General features: G+C 37.2%; 1 protein-coding gene across 1 annotated transcript in view; it reads left to right on the top strand.

Moving 5' to 3' along the window:
• Positions 1-173: 173 nt before the first annotated feature.
• Positions 174-23,247, top strand: part of PPP1R21 (protein phosphatase 1, regulatory subunit 21) — a gene marked incomplete at its 5' end in the record, with an annotated part of 24,892 nt that continues 1,818 nt past the window's right edge. The window contains 17 exons of the mRNA XM_010011015.1: positions 174-338; positions 439-497; positions 3,158-3,252; positions 5,585-5,637; positions 7,789-7,938; positions 10,895-10,996; positions 11,072-11,160; positions 12,036-12,172; positions 13,182-13,274; positions 14,388-14,515; positions 14,878-15,030; positions 15,784-15,876; positions 17,004-17,237; positions 18,720-18,755; positions 19,951-20,067; positions 20,980-21,078; positions 23,082-23,210. Of these exons, the coding sequence (XP_010009317.1) occupies positions 174-338; positions 439-497; positions 3,158-3,252; positions 5,585-5,637; positions 7,789-7,938; positions 10,895-10,996; positions 11,072-11,160; positions 12,036-12,172; positions 13,182-13,274; positions 14,388-14,515; positions 14,878-15,030; positions 15,784-15,876; positions 17,004-17,237; positions 18,720-18,755; positions 19,951-20,067; positions 20,980-21,078; positions 23,082-23,210 (1,932 nt within the window). The remainder of the gene's footprint in view (positions 339-438; positions 498-3,157; positions 3,253-5,584; positions 5,638-7,788; positions 7,939-10,894; positions 10,997-11,071; positions 11,161-12,035; positions 12,173-13,181; positions 13,275-14,387; positions 14,516-14,877; positions 15,031-15,783; positions 15,877-17,003; positions 17,238-18,719; positions 18,756-19,950; positions 20,068-20,979; positions 21,079-23,081; positions 23,211-23,247) is intronic.

The following is a 23,247-nucleotide window of genomic DNA, read 5'->3' as shown; positions in this document are numbered from 1 at the left end:
ACAAAGTACTTTGTTCCTGAATCTTTTCTCTGTAAATATCATAAAACTACTGTTTGTCTGCAAACTAGTACTTGCTATTAACTTGGACCTGCTAATAAATTTGGTGTAACTCATAAGACTAGATTCTGTAGTAAAATGAAACTTTCATAAGAACTCTGCTTTTCTTCTTTTAGTTCTTTGAAGCAGATGAGCAGCATAAACGTTTAGAAGCGGAGCTCAGAACTAGACTTGAGGTTTTGGAAACTGATGCTGCCCAGCACCAAACTGTGGTGGACAGTTTAACAAGGAAATACACGGATACTATAGAAAAGCTGCAGAATGATAAAACCAAATTAGAAGTAAGGAGTTTTTCCTCTTACTTGCAAGTTTTAAAAGTTTTGAAATGAAATGTCTTGCTGTGTCAGTAATTACATTGTAAGATTATCTTCTTGCATAAAGATCAAGTCTCAGACACTAGAAAGAGAAGCTAAGGACTGTAGGCTTCGAACCGAAGAATGGTAAGTGTTTTTATTTAATACAATAAAAAATAGATTTGAAGAAATAACTGTGTCTAAAATATTAACTGGATTATTTTTAGAGAATACTACCATAAAAACTAATAAGGACTTTAACTCAAAATACTGGGCAACAGCACATTAACACCAAGACCGTGCAGGTCAGGTTTCCTTCTGCTGAGTGTGTAACTAGACAATCGATTCCACAGATTCAGCTTTCAGTAAGAGCAGCTTTGTTGCCAAGTTATTTTAAGTAGCAGTGAAGTTGATGAAAGCTTGAAGACTTTATTTCTAATAGAACGCTATAAAAAGTAGAGAAACTACTGAATGTGTGTGAAACAAAGATGCAGCTGCTTCTAAAAGCAAAGCTTGGGTAAAGTATGCTGAGTCAACCGACTGAAAAGTGTTTCAAAAATCTCCTTCCACCTCAAAAGCTTCTTGAACAATTGCTTTTGCTTCAGGTATAACATTCTCAGCTAGAATATTTGGCAGGAGGGGAAATACACAGAAATGACTCCTTTATCTGAAAGGAGGATGGAGTGAGAAGGTAGCTGGTCTTTTATCCCAAGAAATAGGCGATAGGACAAAAGGTAACTGCCTCAAGCTATGCCAGTACTAGATATTAGGAAAAATGTCTTCCCTGTCAGGGTAGTTGGGTGTTGGAACAGGCCGCCCAGGGCAGTGGTGGAATCACCATCCCTGGAAGTGTTCACAAATTGTGTAGACGAGTCCCTTAGTGACATGGGTTAGTGGTGGCCTTGGCAGTGCTGGGAGAGTGGTTGGACTTGATCTTAAAGGTCTTTTCCAATCTAGTTGGTTCTGTGATTTAATATTTGAAAGCTTTTCTTGAAGGATTGTATTGCATTTGAATACCTTCACTGTCTTGACAAGTTGTAGAAAATGCAAGAAGTTGAGGATGGAGCAAATTATGGTGCAGTTCCCTGAAGTTCGTTATTAAAGTACATTTTTTAAAGATATATGTGCAGTATAGATCTTTAATGGATAAAAACCCATAGTGAATGATCAGATGAACAGTTCCTTCTTTCAGATGGTAACCTTGAAGTATGTATTTTAATTATTTTGATAGATGTGAAGATACTTGAATTCCAATAAATCCCCTTTAGTACAGGTCACTAAGAATGACTTGCAAAAGAGGGTGAAAGCTGTGTTTTGCTGCTGTTTGCTTTTCTGTGGTGTTTGAAACACAGTGTAGTCTTAATTTCCGACTATTCCGTTCAGAGCTTGTCTGTCATGTTCTATGATGACTGGGTAATTAATGTCATTGTGAGAAATGGTCTGTACCATTTAAGAAGGGAGGCTTTTTAAAAATAATCAAGCCTGATACTTCTTTATTTTAAACACTGAAATCAGTATCTAACTTCACATGATGGAAGATGTCTTTGAGAGTACTGCTCTTCTGGATTTCCTGCTCCTTTAGGCTGAGGGATCCATTTGCCTCTAATGCCCATGCTTTATTCAGGAAAGCAGGGGATATGAGACTTGACAGCCTGTGTGCCTTGAAAATTAAAGGGCAGAATGTAAACCAAAACATACCAAGCTACTTGTTTGTCATTCCTTTGTAGTACAAAAGGAAACATCCTTACTTCTGCAGTTTGAGTTTTTCTATCTTGCCCAATGCTACTGTGGTTCATGCTGTACAGTATCTATTTAATTTTGGAGCTGCTGTTCAAGAAAAATGTTTGCTAATGTGCATGATCTACTTATTGGCCTGTTTCTTCGTATCTTGCTTGTTTATTTTGGATTCTTTTTCCTTGTTAGTCCTGATAAATTTCCACTTATCAAATGCTTTTGTAAAAAAGGAAAAACTGTCACTTTGACACCTTCCCCCCACCCTCCACTATATGTGCAGGAGTTCTAGATGTCAAACGGGAAGCAAAACAGTGAAGAATTTGGGGGCCTAAGTTGGGTAAGGTGTGGAATTTGATCTGGATCAATATACAGTAATGTTTGTTGACGTATGCATATAATGCTGGGATATGTTAGTTCATCTCAAGAATCTATACTAACGGTATCAGTAATCTTAGGTGTGCATCTCTATACACAATCAAATGCAAGTGAAGTAGATCTAGAGAAAAATCATTGAGAATGCATCAGAAACACATTTACCAAGTCTTGTGGTAATGGGCCATATCATAGTAGTATTTAAATACAGGGCTTTGAAAAGCTTGTGAGGTATTTCTAATAGTGATGTGACATAGTTAAATGAATTATCAACAACTTCCATATTGGAATATCAGGTTGCATATACAGTAACTAATTTAAAGGTCCTTTTGCATTCCCATTCAAATTCCAGTTGAAAAGCTGGAATTATATAGCTCATACAATAATAGCAGAATTGGATTATAATGTAAAGGTTAACGCTGAAGTAAGTTGTGCTTCTCAGGAATGGACCTTGTGATTCACAATAATTTACTGCATCTTTTACAGCATTTGTTAGGGATTAAAATACATTAAATATGACATAAAGGAAGAAAAACGATTCCTACTGTCTTATTTCTGTCTAACTTCTAGAAAGAGATGGATACCTGGGATCAAGGGATGCTTATGGTGAGCTGTGGCATTGGTGATAAAGATTAAATTTTAAAGGTTTACAATGTGCGTGTGTGTGTGTGTGGTTTTTCGTTTGTCTTTTTGTTATTTAGCCAGCAACAGTTAAAGAATCTTCAAGCAGCTTTGGGCAGTAGACTGGAAGAATCTCTATGCATAATCAATGAAAAAGTCCCTTTTAATGACACAAGTACGTATTGCTTTGGTCTGGGTTTCTTACTAATTTTGGGTGTCCATCTGGAGGGAAGTACTCCTTATGAATTAAAATGTATTAGCAGTGAGAAGTGTTGCATATTTGAACAGACACTTGGAGGTAATTGTAATAAGTAGTCATAAAACCTAATCTTGTTTAGTAATCTTAAAATAACAAGTTTTTATATTTTCTATAAAATAAATATATTTATATATATTTAATGAAAATCAAAACTTCTGAAGGCTTTTGTGTAATTTACTACTTGTGTTGATGAGTGTTGACAGAAAGGAACACTGTCAATTTACTGGTTTCTCCACAAAGATTTCTTCAGTTACTCATCTCAAAGAGTATTATTTTTGGCAAGGTATATTCAGGAATTAGAGTAAATTAAGATGGGGATAAACTAATGGCTGCAGAGATGAGGGACTTAATGAGACGTTGCACCAATAATGGTCTATACTTAGTACTAGTGGGAAGTCTGTGAACATGTCTTATCTCTGATCAGAGAGCACCTACCCTAGTTCCTATCCATGGGACTCGTTCATCTTTTTGGAATTAAAAACACCCTTTGAATTTGGGGACTTACACCTGAAGCAACATTCTTTTCTGCTTCCTTTCCAACCGCTACTGGATACATTGAAGCACAGAGGATACCATGGAGTTGGAAGGGCTCAGACCTTTGCATTGCTTTGGTACAAGAATGATTAGTATCTGCTAGATCAGTGCTGTGTCATGGGTGCTTTTGTAAATAGCTTGAACACGAGGTGATATTTGGGTAGGCAGTAGTCTGTACTCTCCTAGCAGTGAGACTAGGAAGACCTGGAATAGTGAAAAAGCTGAAAGTAATGGAGAAGAAGCAGAGAAGTGAAAACAGGCCGTTGAATTTCTAATAGGTTTTATTGGTAGCTTTTGCATTTTCCATCCAGTTTAAAACTTGCTGACAATGTTTTGAATAGCCTTAGGTTCTCTAAAAGCTGATCTGTCAGGTCTGCAGGAGTGAGGCTTCCAAGTTCTCCATGGGGTTGGCAATCGAGTGAGTCTTGGCTTAGAAACACCAAATCATCTCTTTAGGAAATGTTCACCCTCATATAGTATGTTATCCTTAGGTGTTGATGCCTTGAGTTGATACCCTTTTCACTTCTTTCCTCTCACAAAGATCACTTTGCATGGCATTTGCTGCCTATTTCTACTTCTCTGGCTTCTTTAGCTATTTTGGGATTTTTTACAGGTGGTTATCATTGTAGCAAGAACTTTGATGCAAACAATTTATCTGCTCAATAGCATAATGTTTTTGCTTGTGTAGAAAACATTGCAAATAGTTGACAGATCTTTAGTGATGGAAGAATGAGAGAAAGTCAGAAAATGTTTTTCTTCCATGGATTTCAACTTACTGTAGACTCTGTAGTTGGTTTTAAGTGTAACTAGCAGCTGACTTCAGTTTCAGTAACAATCAAATGACTTACTGAATGCTAAGCATGATCTTGAGAGTAGAAAGATGACAAGAAAAATGTTCTAAAGCATTTTAGTTAGGAGTAGGATTTGGTAAAGTTGGACAGAGTTCATTTGTTCTCCATGCAACTACTTCCAATATGTTAATTGCCAAATATGAATGATACAAAAGGTATGACATTTCCTTTGCATGCAGACTTTAAACTGAAGTGGTTATCATTCCATTTAACTAAGAGTGGGTGTGATCGCTTTTAAACCTATACAACTTCCTAAGCTGTTTTCTAGGTACAAATATCCCTCTATCCTTTAAACATTGTGGCCCCCTGTAATTGAATAAGTCTAGTTGCTCTAAGTGGAGCAGAACACCGAAACATGTGGAGAATACATCTTACTTATCAACACATCAACTGTATACAGGAGCTGTTTTTTTAAATGCACAGACCATGAAAAAAATACATTTATCTTGTCTGACAGTCCCTGGGGTGTGATTGAAATTTGAAGATCATCTTGAATTCTTGAAAAGTTTTTAGAAACTAACTTTTCACTCTTGTTAGTGACGAATACTGTTCTTTTGGGCAAGAAGATTCTGCTCTCACCTCTCAAATTCAGGGTTTTCAGATGGTTAAATAAAGCTTGCAATCGGAGACAAGTATGGAAGTGCTGTCTCTCCACCTAGTCACAGTAACAGCTCTTAATTAAGAATGTTCAGGTCTAAGTTATTGAAGCCAGTTGTTTGTATCTTTTTAGTTCATATTACTTACATAAACTGTAATATTACTGTAATGAAACTTAAAAAAAAACCAAACAAACCAGCCACTATTTACCAATAATTGTCTCTTAAAAAACCGTGATGTAATAAGTGCATATTTCTGTTCTGTAGGATCTCGCCGATACAATGCTCTGAATGTACCGTTACACAACAGAAGATACCAGGTAAGCGCTTCTTGTGGCTTCGTATGTGATGATGTAGCTTTCTATACAGATGCTGAATAAAACCAGTCATTTTAGTGTCTTGAAATGTCCAAATATAGGCTATCTTGTTACTGTCATCATATTCCAAGCGAATTTCTGTCCACAGCACCCCTGCTTTTCAGAAGGTAATCTATACTGCTTTTGTGTTGGAGTCAAGTTGTCTGTTTACCTTGCTTCACTAGAGGTAATCCATTGACTTCTGGGTGATGATCACTGTAGGTATTAACTTGGGCATGCCTTCCTAAAAAGAATGACAAAAAGATTTAATATTTGTCTCTTAGTAAAGTTACATAAAGAATTCTTTTACTGTGCCAGCCTGCATTAAGTTAGGACTCAAACATTCAATTTTTAAAGTTGGTTAAAACTATGTTAGTTTAGAGCTTTTTGTGGAAAAGAAGGGAGTTTGGGTATCTTAAATTACAGTTTACACAAACTGAGCTTCTTTAGTCACATGGCTTGAGCCCTAAGGAATGTTTGCATTTATAAACTGTACATTGGTGTGTATGCTGTAATACCATGTTAGTGAGTGTTAGTTGTCACTAGTCATAATCCTTTTAAGGAATAAATCATGTATCTTTGAGAATTCTTAATGGTTCGTTTACATTTTATAGCATATTTCTTGCCAGAGCACCTCTTACTTGCAGCCAAATCACCCTTATTAATGTAAATGTTATTTTAAACAAAGACACTTGCTGTTCATTACTGTAACTTAGATTTCCTTGGGAATCTGGTTTGGTCAGTATTAAAAAATGAGGATTAGTTTTCTGTAAATAGCTAAATATATAGAAGCTTTTTTTACAGTAGTGAATCAGATGCCTTGATGCAGTCAAAATTGTCCTGTTTTGCTACCACTGAGGATGGGCTCTGCAGACTTGTTTTTCTTTTGTCTTTGCTTGTATGATATGCCTTGAACCTTCAAGTTAGTGCATTGAGATGGCACTGTGGAAAGACTTCAGACAGCTGCTTTCTCCTTTCTTCAGAAGTGCCTACAAAGGGACCTGGTTCCTAATATGTCTGCTGTGGGAACAGGTGACCTGTGATCTAGTTTTATGATGGAAGTAGCCTTAAATCAACGTGTTGCTGAGTTCTAAGGAAAATCTGAATAACTGTATGAGGAGTTTCTCCTTTTCCTATTTTCTGCTAGCACTATTAAGCCAGCCTCATGCTTCAAGGTGTACAGTCTTGAAAATGATCCAGGACAGATTTTCATGAGTGACTTTGCGAGTAGAGGCAAAATGCTAGTGCATTAGCACAGGCTGCAGTGTGAAGGATAGCAAATCAGTAATGTTGTCTGTTTTCCTTTCTTGCATAGTTAATTAACATACACAAACTGAGTATAATGGCTGCATTAATTACCAGCATTCCTGATCCATAATCAAGATTCACTTGATTTAACACTTCATTAAAGTATTAGGAATACATCTCTGAAGGATAAGTCATTCTTGGCTGAAATGTCACTTTAACCTTATTCTCTCCTCCATAAATCACAAGGGCGTGGTTTTCTTCTTTGACTTTGCTTTTTCAGACTGTTCTACTTTGGATTAATTTCTTGGATGCTTTCCTACTGCACTATAGCCACAGAACAGCCTTATTCATGAGCAGCAGCTCACTTCTGTCCACGACAGAATAAGAACTAAGTGTTACTAGTTAGAAGCAGCCACCTTTTATTCTGAGTGAAAACCTCATTGCTTTTTACTAATTGAAAGTTAGGTTTCCTAACTACCGAGTGTTACAAATTTCTCACTATCACTGCACAGAAAGCACTGAGCTGTTGTCAGCGATTAGTCTACTGGTCTTTAGAAATCTTTATTTCAAGGATGGTTTCTGTAGTTGTACTAACCTCTAAGTGTTCTTGTGGCTTGTAGTTTGAGAAATGCAGCAGAAGGAAAACGTCACCTGTTGTATGAAATAACATACTTTGCTGTCACAGAAAAACATGCCCTTCTGTGTGGCATTGTAGTTTATTCATAAGCTTTAAAAGTTAAAGATAATTGCAACTATGTATTTTAGGCTGAACTAGTAATAGGAAAGAAATCATTGATAGATTTTTCTTTTTATTCATACTTTAATAGGTACATGTCAAGTATAATCATCTTGTAACTGTCTTTACAGCTGAAATTGCGAGACCTTGCTGGCCAGGCACTGGCTTTTGTTCAAGAACTTGTAACAGCTCTTCTGAACTTCCATACATATACTGAGCAGAGGGTCCAGATCTTTCCCATTGATTCTGCAACAGACACTGTATCACCATTAAATCAGAAGGTAAAGCTTACAGATTTCAGCTACAAGTTTATTCAATTATGTTGACTTTCATGTATGAATGATCTTAGTCATGCAACCTTCTACCGCCTCTACTGGAGTGCTGTGAGTGTTTTCCTGAGGGGCAGCTTCTCCTGCATGAGAAGTCTTTTCTGAGTGAATTCTCTGAATGCGGGCAAACGTGTAGCTGCAGAGGATCCTTTTCCCCTGTGCTGCTACTACAAGAGCAGTAAGACAGTCAAATCAAGGCTTTGCTTTTTAAGTGCTAAAATGCATTTGTCAAAAGTTCAGGTGATTTATTTAAAAATGCACAAATATTACACTGCTAAATAGATGCTTGTCTTAGTTAATGTGCTGGGGCATGGCAGATGTTGGCACAGGAGGTCTTGTGTGAAGTGAAGTAAATTGGATGTGAGGTAGGCTTATGAAGGAGAGAACTTGGACTCTGTTCCCTTGGCAAAACCAACTTCATAATCTGATTTGGGGTTATTTGTTTGAAGACCTTTCCTATAAGAGTTCTGAAGCTTCAAGTCTGAAGTGTGTTGAAATTATTAGGAGAAACCTGACCTGTCTCTTCCCATGCAACTCTGTGGGAAGGCTTCAGAGAGTATAATTCAGAGCTGTAAGCTGAATCTGTTGTCTTTCTATGCCATGGAGCATGGAAAAGAACTTTGTGCACAAAGATTTGGGTGGGGATGTATAGATCTATGCTTTGGAAAAAAATTGCTTTAACATTGGAGTTGACTTCACAGTGAAAATAGACATATGTGCATGTAAGTTGCAGGATGACTGTATTTTCTGGTTCAGATTATAATTTCAATACAGTTGTTTGTAGGGCTTAGACTTAAGATACTGAGATGGACGTGACTTGAATTTCTCAAATGGCTGCAATGCATGTACTGACAATGTTTACTGTCATTAAACTTTGCTATTATTAGGAATACCTCCAGTAATCTCATTGCAGATGAAAAATATGCTTGCAAAGGTGTTTAGAGATATTGCAGTCTATTTATCTTCTCAGTTGTTTAAACTGTTTGAATCGAGTATGCTTTCACAGAGATTCAGCATAGATCTTAGTCTGAGAGCAACATTTTCTTGCTTCTGTCACCAAACATATTCAAACTGGCAAATCTTTCTTGTGAAAACTATGCAGCCTTGTCATCTTCCAAATTCTTTGGGGCAGGATCTGTGTCTTGTTTATGTGGCCCCTTGTGGTGACTGGATTCTACAGACACTACTGCAGTTTACACTAAGGGAATAAAATCAGGTTTCTTAGACATCACTTCTTACACAATTTTTCTTTTTCTTAATGTTCTAGTTAACATTTCTTTGTTGCTTTTCAGCAAAAACTGATTTCATACAGCTGAAACATGCAGCTCAATCAGAATTGTAATTTGATTCTCCTTTTCTGATAATTGACTCTGATTCAGTAGTTCAGGCTTTGTTCATGTGCATAATTATGTATCTTGTAGTCTGCCCCATGGTGTATTCATGGCCTGATTGCCTCAGTGCATGTTACCTCTTGGTCCTTTTGCTGTGACTTCCCGGCAGTGAAATATCTTTTATTGCTCACCGAAGCTGCTGTTGCTCCTGTATTTTTGAATAATTTATCTATTTGCTTGGCAAGTGACCTCAGTGTGATCTCAGCTCTTCCACTGAGTGGTTCAAAACCCCTCCCTTAATGTGGTAGAGAAAATGAGACAAGTGTCAGGTAGTGGCTTAGCAGACTTGCACTGATTTATTTTTCCCCAACTCCAGGTCTTGTCTGGTGCTTTCAAGCTATTTTCCCCACCAAACACTCAAAGTAGATGTGGACAATTCCCTTCCAGGTTCAAGTATTCCTTTTCTCTTTAAGTATTGGATTGCTGGGTTCTGCTGGGTCTTCAGCATCGTGCCAGATAACTCCAGTCCTCTCTCTTGCAACAGAAGTCAGGAGCACTCTGCATGTGTTATTTCTTCCTCCTTAGACTTAGGAATTTTCCCTAATTCCATCCAGATTTGTGCATGCCTGAATGAGAGCTTGGCATCTCTTTCTTGTTAACATTGTGTTACTACACTGTAATAATAGAAGGAATTAAGTTTTCTTATATCCTATTTGCCTGGGATCTTTAGCTACTATTGTGGTTTAAATAATCAAAGGTGAAGGTATCTTTCTGTGGGGTAAAATGAAAACCACTTTTGACTACTTTTGCTGATCTGTGGAAGAAGCTTTTTGTAATGCTGTGGTATCAGAATTGAAAGCTGATGGTACTGTTATGTTTTGTATGTAAGAGTAAATGCTGTTGTTCTCAGGTATACTTTTTTTTAAGGGTGAAATTAGCCACAGAATTTACTTAAGCAGTTTTTAGCAAACTCAGGCAATTCTATGAGGCTGAAATTTCCTAATTGTCCAAACCTGTCACAGTTCTTGAAAGTAAAAATTTTCCCTTTGAGTAGTTACTGCTCTGTCCTTTGCACTGGCATAACCACGTTTTGACTCATGTGGAAGGCTGTGCAAATCAAATGTTTGTGCTGATGCACAGGGCGAGGGCTGAAAGACAAACAACAGCTGGGAGGAAGGTAGGATAGTTTATTCTGGTGATTTAATGGTGCATGGATTTAGCCTTAATTTCTTGGAGTTCAGCAAGGAATGCAAGAATATTTAAACTTAAAAAGCAACGGTTTGGTGTGCTCTGCATGGCAGTTAAAATGAGAGGGTGGTGTGGCAAAGCCCTAGATGGGGTTTTGCCTGGACTTCCGTTGCAGTCTTCACTATTTCTCACTGTCCCTCAAGGTTTGTGTTTGTGTGTCCTGTAGAAAATGTTGCTGTACATCACTTGACTTTTACATCTTATTATTGACATCGTGAGGATCACTTAAGATGACAGGAGCTTTGCTAAAGCGGACTGCTCACTTGTTAACTTGAAACAGTTTGCAAGAGCCTTCACCAAGCACCATTTTAAAATCTCTCTGTACTCAGTTCTCACAGTATCTTCATGAAAATGCTTCCTACGTTCGCCCTCTGGAGGAAGGAATGCTTCACTTGTTTGAGAGCATTACAGAAGATACCGTGACAGTCCTGGTAAGATTTCTTGGGTTTACTATTGAAAAAGATTTTTACCGAGCAAAAATACTTATGTGTTGTTCTTCCTTTCAGGAAACAGCTGTGAAATTGAAGGCCTTCTCAGAACACTTAGCTTCCTACTTAGGCTTTTTAAGAAAGATTCTTCCTTATCAATTGAAAAGGTACTTTTGATTTTATAGGTTAAATTAAAGGGGCACTAAGTATCAGGCATGCAGCATTGTCAACATCTACAACTCAAATATCAAGTCAACTCTTAAAGCATGTTGGCTTAAAAGGCAGAATTTTTAATTTTTCATTTCCTACTGGTTTTTGAGCCTTTAGGTTATGCATGTTTGTTCAGCTGGGCATTAAAGCTAAAAACATAGATTTTAAAGCCTATTTTCACCCCTCTCACAGGTGAGACTGTAATGAAAGCTGCACAGATCTTAATGTTTCTTAATGTTATTCTGTAGCATTGATACTATTCAGGGATGATACACTAAAACTGCTCATTTCTTCAGCCTGTCTGAAGATTATTTATCATACAGTAAATATAGCAGTGTGGTAAAATTTGGACAGATGCACATCACTTTTGCTGTGAAAATCTTTGTTCCGGAGTGGGTCAAAGGGAGGGGAATTACCAGTGCAAAGGGCTGCTTAAGAAGAGGTTTTGGATTAAGGAAGGAGAAGAAGCTTGTTTTATGCCTCCTTTGTACCTGTTGTTCTCCTCCTCCTTAGGAAGCAAAAGGTAAATTATATGTCATAGAGGAAAAAGTCTTTAAACTGCTGCAATCAGTTCCTTGTCATGAGAGTAAACCATTCCTGGTTTACGATTGAAGGCCCTGAGATGGGGGCATAGTACACAAGCAGAGTGTTGTTAAGTTACTCTGATATGTTAAATTTTATAAAATAAATTCCTAGTCTGTTGTTGCTTAGGACCAGGGACATAGACAACACTAGAAATCTACTCCAAAACTCATGAACTTGGTATTTTATTTTTTTTTTTAAAGATAATTTCTCACTTCTTAAAAAAATAAATAAATTCGTATATTCCTAGTTTGGAAGAAGAGTGTGAGACTTCTCTTTGCACAGCTGCTTTAAGAGCCAGAAATATGGAGCTGCACAGAGACATGAAAAGGTTGACTGCAGTCTTTGAGAAGCTACATACATACGTTAGTCTTCTTGTGTTACCAAGTAAGTGCCAGTTTTGGCTCAGTTGGTTACATTGAGGCTGGAAGGTACTAGCTTTTCCTTTTGGACTAGTATTGAGGTTTTCTGGGTTTTGTTTGGTTTTTTTTTGGTGTGTGTTTTTTGTTTGTTTTTTTGGGTGGGTTTTTTTTTTTTCTTTTTAACCACACACACAAAAATCCACTTCTATGATAGAGGCAAAAAAGATTAATGCTACTCTTTAGGTAGAGTCTAAACTATGAGTTCAGCAATACTTTTTGTCATCGTGGACACTCTTTTATCCAGGCTTGGAGACTGAGTGTGCTGCAGGGTTTTTCTTTAATGCTCCACACTCTTCCTTGTGGCTAGATATGAGCATGGTGCAAGCCTGGAAATTAGCAAGCAGTCACATGTACCACATTTTATATAGTCATAATTAACTGTACAGGAGAAGAAATTACTGTGGATTATAGTATGATTGACAGTGTGTCTTTTATCATCTTTTAATCATGTAGTTAGTAGTAAACTATACTTTATCACTAATTACACTTCCAGCTCCTCCTGTTCACAACGTTATTAAACTACAACTCTAATGGTAATGACTAAATAAAATTGGATAAAACCTTTGTGTGTATGTATGTGGGGAAACTATCTCCAAATGTGTACTGTAAACAGTAATGAAACAGTTACTGTGTAGCTTCAGGTTATTTCAGTCTTCACTCTAGAAGGACCCAGATGGTCCTTCCTACAGCAGTGAACGCATAAGTCTTTCTGCATGTGTAATTGTTTTTTTGAGACCAAAACAGCTGATATTTGTAAAATCTGAATGAAATGGAGGAAACTTGGAAGTCTTTTACCTGCCTACTCTGGCAAAATCTGGTATACCTACTTTTGAGATTGAGGTAAATGAATCTGGTACGATTTTCATACTCCATGGAAATGTTTCTAGTAGATGGAAACTGGATTATTTTCAAAGCTAACTCTTCATTCATGGTAAATCTTAGTGTTCTTTTTTCTTCCTATATTGTACTGTTAGGTACAAAACCAGAAGGTCTTCTTAGGACAAATTACAACTTGGTGTTTACAAACATTGCTGCAAGTCTTCATGGATTTCATGACATTTTAAAAGGTGAGAGTACAGGAGTACTGTTATGTTTCAGCTCTACTTCTTTGTTTAACATAGCACTCATGTATTCTCTCTGTAACAATGTTGAAAATATAATATGTGATAAAACTGGTTTGTTGTGCCATTAAAAACTAAGATAAGAAACCAGACCTAGTAACTACTTGCTTTGGACACGCATGCATGTTTTTCACTCCTGTTCTGCTAGCTTTGCTCTTCTAAGTTGCTAGAATGCTTAATTGTGATGCTCTAGATCTTCCTGAGCAGTATCACTTTACTTCTTGAACTTCATTGATCTAGTGGAAATAGCATACATATACATATTTTCCCCTGTCTGCATACTGTTGACATAGTACCTGCCTTCAGAGTTGAATGTTTCCTTACTGTTTATAGGTTGATTACTATTTTTGACATGAATATATAACCAAAGCTTTCAAACAAGGCTGTGATTTTTTTGAAACTTAACTTCCTCCTTAAAAATGGCTTATCTTCCTTTTATCAAGGAGTTTTACAGAAAATGAGTGTTATGTGCTAGAATTTCTGTACCAAGGAGAAAATAATCCCTATAGGTGAATTGTTTTATTACTAGTCAGCTGTTTAAACATTAAGCTTTTATAATTTTAAGCAAAATTGGGAGAATTTTTTTGTTTTTAACATCAATAGCATAGCTCCATTTTGTCCCTGTTTTAAAAGAAGATTATATTAGAGACTGTCCCTCTAACAGAACGAGACACTAAGCTTGGACTTTTGTGGCATAGGTAAGTTGATTGATAAATACCTTGTACCTTTTAACATAGTTATTATAATGCAAAATCAACCCAGCTTACACTTCAATTTTCTTTCCTTTGTAAAAGCACTGAGGAAAACTCATTAGAATTCATTAGCTAGCAACAGAAATGTTGTAGTTAACATCTCACACTCCCATGCTCTAGGATGCGTGATTTGGCCCTTCTCTCCTTCCTTCCCAAGCCAAAAAAATTTCCAGCTGCTTGAGCTTGCCTCACATTGTAATTTTTGATGGTGGTGACCTGGGATTTCTCCATTCTGTAGCAACAGTACTTTATTGTAAAATAAAGTTGAAATTAATTAGTATATTTAAGATATCATTTCTTTTTCTAGATATTTCCAAGCACTACAGTCAGAAAGCTACTTTAGAACAAGATGTTCCAACTGCCACACAGAAACTCATAACTACTAATGACTGTATTTTATCCTCTGTTGCTGCTTTAACAAATGGAGCAGGCAAGGTAATGGATATTTTTGTTTCAATATAATGTCCTAACTTGTGCAGGTTTAGGAAAAAAAAACCACCTTAGGTGAATGATTTGGAAAATCTATACATGCCTCTGATAAATTATCGGGTGTGTTCTGAGGTATTTTCAGGCTACAAGTTAAAAACGACTAAATGGGTGGTGAAAGTAGCTACTCTAAAGAGGATGCTTTACATTAGTAAGGTCTAAGTTATATGGAAGAGTCTGTAGCCTTCTTGAAATTCTTGTTGTGAAGTCCTGTTTCACTCGATACTTGTCTTTCTCCTGAAAGAGTAATTGCTCTGATGAATCGTCCCGGCCAACTTAATTCAAAAAGTGACTTTTCCTGATGTGTCTAGATTGCCTCGTTCTTCAGCAACAATTTGGATCACTTCACTGCATCACTGAGCTATGGCCCTAAAGGAGGAACAGAGTTCATCAGCCCTCTTTCAGCTGAGTGTATGCTGCAGTACAAGAAAAAGGCGGTTGCTTACATGAAGTCTTTAAAGAAGGTTTGTTCAGCTGGCATGCTTGCACAGAGAGGAAACAATTCAGTTGATAATTGGTTTTGCTAAAGAGAATACAAACTAAGGATTTTCAGTATTTGGAATGGACGAGATTCTTTGAATCTTTGGCTGAGCCATAATGCTATTGAAAGATTTAGAGAACATAGTTCTCTGAGGGTATGTGCCAATTCTGCCATTACCCATTTCCAGTAATCATTTCTGTGCCAAGACTCCAAGGAGAAGAGAGTAACTGCTTAGTTAAATTTCCTCCCATATTCACCAGGAATATAGAGTGAATGACATCATATTCTCATACTTGCATTCATTGGAAGGCAGTGGAGAGCAGCAGGGTTAAAAAAAGGCAACTGAAAAGGAGGCATGCTGGAGAAAATGTGCTGACCCAAAGGGCTGGACAGTCCCATGTCTCCCTGTTGTCTCCATCCAAATTAACAATTAAGTGATGGTGTGCTTAACAGTTGTTGTTAAATCACTTTGCATTATCTGTAAAATAGACCTTATGATGCATTTGATCATTAATGAACACCTGAAGTTTTTTGATCTCTTTAATCAGGTGTGCTGATAGTTTTGGGGTAGTATTTTTTTTGTGAACTCAAACTATGTTTTTTCTACTGGCTCGTAAACACTTGGAAGATGTTCTTCCCTTTATTAAAGTAAGGAGGGCAATAAGAAAATAAATGTAGAATACATATTCTGGTCTACTGAGAAACATGGTTTGAGGTTTCTTTTATCCTTCTGCAGCCTTGTGCAGCTTCAGTGCCTTATGAAGAGGCTTTAGCCAATCGCAGAGTTCTCCTGAGTTCCACAGAAAGTAGAGAAGGCCTTGCACAACAGGTATTCTGGTATAAATTTTACTAACATGTATGATAGTGTATTTTATAAAGGTAAAGTAGTATCAAATAGTCTCCAAATATTTATGCATCTGGCTGGTTGTACATATACATATGCATATACTTAAGCTTAAAGTGAGGCTGTAGATGTCCTGTAGAATTTTGAAAGTAAAATTTATCCTTGTCAAGCTGGGTTATCTAGGATTTGTTCTGTACCTGCAGAATGTACATGTACTTATAAAAGACAGAATTATGCCATTAATGTCTTCATTTATAAATACAAGAAGTCGGGCAATCTTTAGAAATGCAAATAAATTCTAAATAAAGAATAAGGCATACTGAAGTATTCATTTCTAGTGTTACATACTGTTTTGAGTAGTTTTTGTGGGCTATGCAGGTTTTATTAGCACTGGTAAAGAACAAAGATTTTCCTTTTCAGTCTATTAATAGATTATAGTTTACCACTCTTGCAATGTGCATGTATGTTTTTTTTCATCATCTCATATGAGTGAGACTACCTGATCAGTGCTAAAACTTCTTTATTAGCTTGAATGCTCAGACTGTGCTTGAGTCACCATCATTGAACTTCTGTGAAGAAAAAAACTTTATTGGTGTGGGCTTTTTTTGTAGTAGCCAGTATTCAAAGTGTATTAATAGGGGTGAGATGAATTTCAACAGAAATGTGTGGAGTGATGTGATGTGTATTGTTCCATAGCTGATTTTTTTTTATCTGGCCAAGTGGGTTCTTCTTATCAGGTCAAGTGTAAGGTGGGGCAGCCGGGAGGGGAGATGTTGTTTCCCTTTCTAGCACAGAACAAGACAATGCTGGTGCCAGGCACACATCTTTCAAGTTTCCATCAAATTCTTCCCTGCTTTGATTTTTCACCTAATTATGGTGCCAGTTTTACGAGCTGTAACTTTGCGATGCATGTTTCGGACTAGTTAAATAACATGGTCATTTATGAGCAATGACCACAGTTAAGTGTGCAGCTCAAATCAGTAGTTACCTGCTGCATTATTCATTAACTCACTTATGTAATGGTTTAAAATAATACAGTCTCTAACATTTCCTGTGTGGTTTTCTTCCTCCCAGTGTTCAATAACCTGGCCTGTAAACTTTCCCTCCTAAAGGTCCAGCAGAGTTTGGAGAAAATTGCAAGACTTGAACAAGAAAAAGAACACTGGATGTTAGAGGCCCAGCTAGCTAAAATAAAGCTAGAGAAAGAAAACCAAAAACTGAAGAACTCTCTTAGCGGTCATTTAACTGAAACTATACAAGAGCATTCTGTTTTGCCAAATGTAGCTGAACAAAAGAAGGAAACCACAGAAAAGAGTCTGAGGGAACCCATTAGGAGTACTAGTCTGGTAAGTGCCCCTTTTCCTTCAATAGAGAAAAATCCTCTTTCTTTAATAGTAGTACTGTTTGATCAGTGAAACACTAATAATGAAAGCTTTTTTGACTGTTGAAATGCATTCACACTTGGGCTCCCTGTCTTTGCAAAGCTGCTTGCTAATGCTTTCTGCAGAGTTTGGAACTTCTTGGATTTTTGAGACTTTGTTCACTGTCTTTAGTATCATGGAGATATTTTTGTAGTTTGGTACTTGTGTGACAGAGGGGGAAATAATAGGTGCTTAACTTCTAGGTTTTTCTTATTCTTTAATTAGGAAGCCTTGCAAGTAGCATGTATCTTGGGTCTGTTCTGAGTTTCCAATCTTATAAATGTCCAGGTATGTTTTAAGCAAACAGAAGCAGGTAATTAGTATTTTTAAATGGTTAAGACTTGTTACAGGTCAGCTCACTACAGCTTAATTTCAACTTGAGGCTATTCAAGCTTTCGGTGTTCTCTGGAGTGTTATTTTTACGTAACCTTCATAGCTGCATACAACTTGAGTTCAAGAACTGCTTTTGAATATGGCATGCATTCTGTCCTTGCCCTTTTATGTTGGTAAATGGCTTTTTTCCTGTTTATTACTAGAATTTAAAAGGGGTTGGCCTTTCCTCTGAATTACCACTTCTGAAGTGGTACTAACAGGGATGTCATCTATAAGAAATAACCAATCTACTCGGCACTCAACAGAATTCTTTCTCCACTCCTTCCCCACCACTTTCCTGCTCCAGGATAAAAATGACCAGCAGAGTGTTTTGAAATCCTTGATCTTGAAGTAAACTGGCATCTTAAGTTTTTGATCCTCTATTTGATCTGTTAGGAATTTGAAGAGAATGGCTTTTTCTAGATACAATGCTTAATGCAACTCATAGGTCAACACATTGTGTGAGTATTTTGCATATCTAGTCCTCCTGAGATCAGAAAACCCCCTCTGATTTCTCTATGAAGATACTCTTCTATGAAACCAGTTATTGGCGTACCCCCACCTGCTAGAGTTCTGTCAGTGCTTCACAGTGAGCTGGCCGTGTAATTTGCTAGTGGAAAGAAAAGAATTCAGAAGGTACTAAAGAAATCCAACTTTGCTTTCCTTTCTCTTAAATATGCAGAGTAATGTTTCAATATACTACCATGCCTTTGAATTAGTTTAATGTAAGCAAGCAATTGCATAATCATACAAAGCTAGCAGCATCCTGTTGTTTTTATTGGTTTTTCCCCTGTGTGCATTGTATAGAAAAGGATATATTTTGGAGACTTGGTGTCAGCTTTAATTCTGTTCAAGGCATTCATGTATATTATCACCCATGTTTGTTACAGGTGGAAGTACTTAAATCCGGTTTTGGTTTTAATTGTGAGGGGTTTTTTAATTTAAAGTCCTTCTATGGCTGAAGCTGAAATGACTTGGAGTTATGGTATCTATTTTTTGCAGTTCTGACTTAAGTATATTTCTTCCTTGTTCTAGATTGGAATGTTGACTATAACTACTGATAATGAAAAGGTAATCTGTTTTAAACATTACCAGTGTACATCTGGTAAATACTTCAATTCTGATTCTGTTAAACTTATTTCAAAGGTCTAATTACCAAGAATGTTGATATGTAATGGCATGAATCACCCATGTAGTCTGTGTACTATATGTTCAGGTTTCTGAAATCCATATATTAATTTTCTTCTTCTGTTTAGTGAACTGTTACCTCGTATTCATGTAAGCAGTTTTAAGCAGTGTGAGCTATGATCCAGGTCTTATCTGTAACTTGAGGAAAGCATTGCTCTGTTTGTACTTCAGTAACCCTAACTGCATTCCAAACCTCAATTCCTAACCCTTAGGGAAGAGCTTAAGCTGCAAATAAGTCACTGGCTGTAGTGCCTGGTGTTTAACACTTAAGTACAGGCTATCTCAGACTAGAGGTCACACTGAAAGAAACTTGGAACCAGCTGTCAGACTAAATGTTAACTCTTTATCACTGTGACAGTGTAATGCTTGCCCCGTTAGGAACTTTGCAGAATAAGATTCAGTGCTTTCTGCTAATAATTCAGGGTACTGATGTGTATTTTAGTTTATTCCTCCTTTTTTTCTGAAGGTGTGATTAAAAGGTGGGGGGGGACAGATAATAATTGTCTCAAGTGCTTAAAAGCTACTGTGTCAGTTATTATCTGAACTTGAAGGTAATGACAAGTTACGTGAAAGCTGCTTTTAGTGGGCTACTTTGTAACTTACAGTGAACTGGTAAGTCTTGCTGGTTTTGGTTTTTTAAAAGTTAAAATGTCTAGAGAAACTTCTGGAACATGCAACATGAGAAATAGTTCTGACTATTTTAAGCTTCTGAAATTCAGTTCTGTGAAGGAATTCTTCTGTGGGAAGAACCACTTCTGTGGGAAACTTTTATGTGGGTGAAAGCAGTTCACTTCTGCATTGGATTTTCATCTTTGTCAGAGACTTCATATGTTAAATCAGGCTAACTTCTTACCTTTTTGTCAGCTCTTTGTCAGCTCTTAATGTCGAGTCACCATCAGAGTGACAAGTTGCAGAGTGACCTGCTATAACTTCTCTTGTGTTTGGAGAATGTAATGTTTTTGGGTAGAGCAGCCAGGCCTCAGGAGGGAAGAAAAGTTAGTATGGAGGGCAGTGTTGCGATGTAAGTGTTCATGCTGAGAACCATAAATATCTGTCTGCTTAAATTTTGGTTTGGCAGACTCCAGATGTTGAGTCTCGTGAAGATCTGATAAAAAACCACTATATGGCAAGGATAGCAGAACTTACATCTCATCTGCAGCTTGCTGACAGCAAATCGGTACACTTTCATGCTGAGGTGAGCATATGCCTATACTGAAAACAGTAAATCCCTTTTGAACTTTCCACAGGCAAGTGTTATGATAATGAGTTTAAATATATGGAACATAATCTTCCATAAAAATCTATTCCTGGCATATGTTTTTTGACTCTTGTGTAGCATGCATAAAAATGGATACTGTAGAAAGACACATTTAAATAAATCCTTTGGTAGCCTTGTCTTGGGTGTATGAAGAAGTATAATATGTGTCACGTATAGGTTTGTTTATAGAAGCTGAAGCAGCTGGCTTTAGTTACCAAGCTAGTTTTGACTTAAAGTGATGCTGACGTCATTCAGAAATTTGAGTGTATCATGAAGTGATGAAAGCAGTTCTCCTCTGAGAAGCTGGTTCTTAGACATAAGTTCTAGTTAACTTCAAGAATTAACAGCATGATTTGTCATATGTATGGTTTCCTGTTTTCATTTCAAACCATGAAGTAATTTTTCTTTAAAGTAGTGGCCATTTCAATTTGTGTAATTAACTGATGTGGAATATACCAAAGCCTCCAGGTTGACAGAGCAAATTACACTGTTTTTTTTTTTTTAAAGGTAGATGACATAGTGTGGAGGAACCATCTTTCTCTGATACTCTTGCAATGTATGGAGTTGCTTGTGTTGCTTTTTACTTAGGACATATTTCCTAGTAATTATGTGATAAATAACATATATTTAGAGGATTGGCAAGATGGTGATCCTGTAAAATGAAACAAAAGTGTAATGTTCACTATTACATTACCTTTGCATTTAAAAATGTGCATAAGCTCTGACTAAATTTCTTGAAATCTGAGGATTACAAAAACATCCAAGGCAATCAGTTAAAGATGGCATAAAGCAATACTCTGGAACTAACTTTCCTCCATTCTTCCCTTCCTATCCTGTTCTGATTGACAGTGTCGTGCACTTGCCAAAAGACTGTCTTTGGCAGAGAAATCCAAGGAATCTCTCACGGAAGAGTTGAAGCTAGCTAGTCAAAACATCAGTAGATTACAGGTAAGTAAAACGTATAATGTAACAGAGGCATTTTATAAGTGCGTGTAAGGGGAAGTTGGAGGAGAAAAATTGGAACCATCAGGCATGGTCATGCCTTTATTAGGTCCTTAAATGATGTAAAAACTTTAATGGTGTGTAGAGAAGAAACTTTAATATACTTCAAATCCTAGGTATAATGTTGAAGTGGAACATGCTTGCATGGAAAAGTTATAGTAGCCAAGCCTGTGTTTTAGCACACTTCATGTCAAGGCTTTTTATGAAAATGGCTTTTTTAATGTCAAAAGATGTGGTTGTATGGCTGATTTTGGATGATACAATGAACTCTTATCTCTTTCTAGCATCTGGGACTGAAAGTCTTAAAAATAGCAGAGTGTTTTTTTGGCATGGATAGCTTAATATTAAGCAAATGTAACTTCAGGGTAATCTTTGAGAAGCCAGTGTTAACAATAGATAATAAACTCTTAAGCCAGACATCCTGTAAATGTCCTGTCCCTTTGTCCTGCCCCTCCACACAGGTGAGAAAGGAGCCAGTAGTAAAGTATATATGTAAATATTCAGTTCATAAATGCCTTTGTGTTTTCTTTATGTTCAGTTCATATCTTTATTGCTCATCTGAGATGGTGAGTACCTAAAGGGCTCCATACAGGCAGTGAATATAATGATCTAAAAAATTGTTAATAAACACAATGTGTTGGTTTTTTTTCTTTCTTTAACAAATTCCACAGTCAATAACCAGCTCTGCAGCATGAGATGTTTATCTCCAATTACATATTATCATCCTAAGATTGCAGGTGCACCGTTTGTATGTTTAGTAGTCTGCATAATACTGCATCACAGAATTGTGTAAGTTGGAAGGAACCTCTGAAGCTAATCTGAGCCCCTCCTATGGTGAGAGCAGAGAGAGTTCAGATCAAGCAATCCTGACCTTCTGCCGTGTTTGCTCCACATCCTAAGCATTGTGCTGTTCTTTGCTTTGTTCTTGATAATTCAGCTTCCCGGCCCCCTTTAACTCCCAGGGCAGTTTTACCTGGGATATTGCCAAGCAGACCTTGAAAAAGCCAAAATCTGCATTTCTTAAATCTAGGGTTGCTGTAATTCTACTATTCATCTTGCTTGCTTCCCTCAGGATCTTAAATTCCAGTAACTCATGGCTGCTGAAGCCAAGGCTACCATTGGCTTTCACATCCCTGACCAGCTTTTCCTTATTTGTGAGTAGCAGGTCCCCAGAGAGCATCTCCTAGGCTGATTGATCACTGCCATCAGGAAATTCTCAAGAGAACTCCTAAATTGCTTGTATTACACCTTGTTGCCCTTCCAGGAGATGTCAGAATAGTTAAAATTCCCCATGAGGATCATGATCTTGGGGTCGAGAGATTTTTATCTGCTTGTTGCAGATACCTGCCATATCAACCTTGTTTTCTCCTCTGATCCCTATCTATAAGATCTTAATTGTCTAAGACACTCCTTCATGTAAAGCATGACTTCTCCCCTTTTATCCTGTCCTTCCTAAAGCGTCTGTATCTCTTCATTGCTGAGTTCTAGTCACTCGTCTAGTGACTCCTAGATGCGCACTATCCCACCGTGTGTCTCTAATCCCAGAGAGTCATGGCTTCTCAACTGCATCTGGCTTGTTGATTCCTTTAGCTTTGTATGCCATGTATGTTCATGTACAGGCTGTGCTCTAACCCTGGAAACTCTACTTGTTTGTTGGCTGGAAGCAGTGTTGGAAAACTTAGCTATCAGTCTTTTATGTAAGCCATAACAAGTACGGAGGGGTGTGGAAATTACAAAGGAAGGAGAGCAAAAATAAAGGGCACAGACCATGCATGAGACTTCAGATAAAAGAAAAATAGCTATTGATTTTCTTTAATAAAGTATTTTTTTTTCCCCAGTGGTTGAGTTTAATTGCACACATTCAGCATAAAAGTGGAGATAGAAGTTAACTGCTTTGCCAGTTGTCACTAATATTGAGCAAAGGCTTCTGGTTATTTTTTTCCCCTTAGGATGAATTGATGACGACAAAGAGAAGCTATGAGGATCAGTTAAGTATGATGAGTGACCATCTCTGCAGTATGAATGAAACCTTAACTAAACAAAGGGAAGAGATTGATACACTAAAGATGACTAGTAAGGTAAGTTGCCAGGTGGCAATTTGGCTGCAGTTTGGAG

This window comes from Nestor notabilis, unplaced genomic scaffold (assembly GCF_000696875.1).
Source record: "Nestor notabilis isolate BGI_N333 unplaced genomic scaffold, ASM69687v1 scaffold33243, whole genome shotgun sequence".
Taxonomy (NCBI): Eukaryota; Metazoa; Chordata; class Aves; order Psittaciformes; family Psittacidae; genus Nestor; species Nestor notabilis.
The sequence above is the reverse complement of the archived record's forward strand: the minus strand, read 5'-3'. Positions and strand labels throughout refer to the sequence as shown.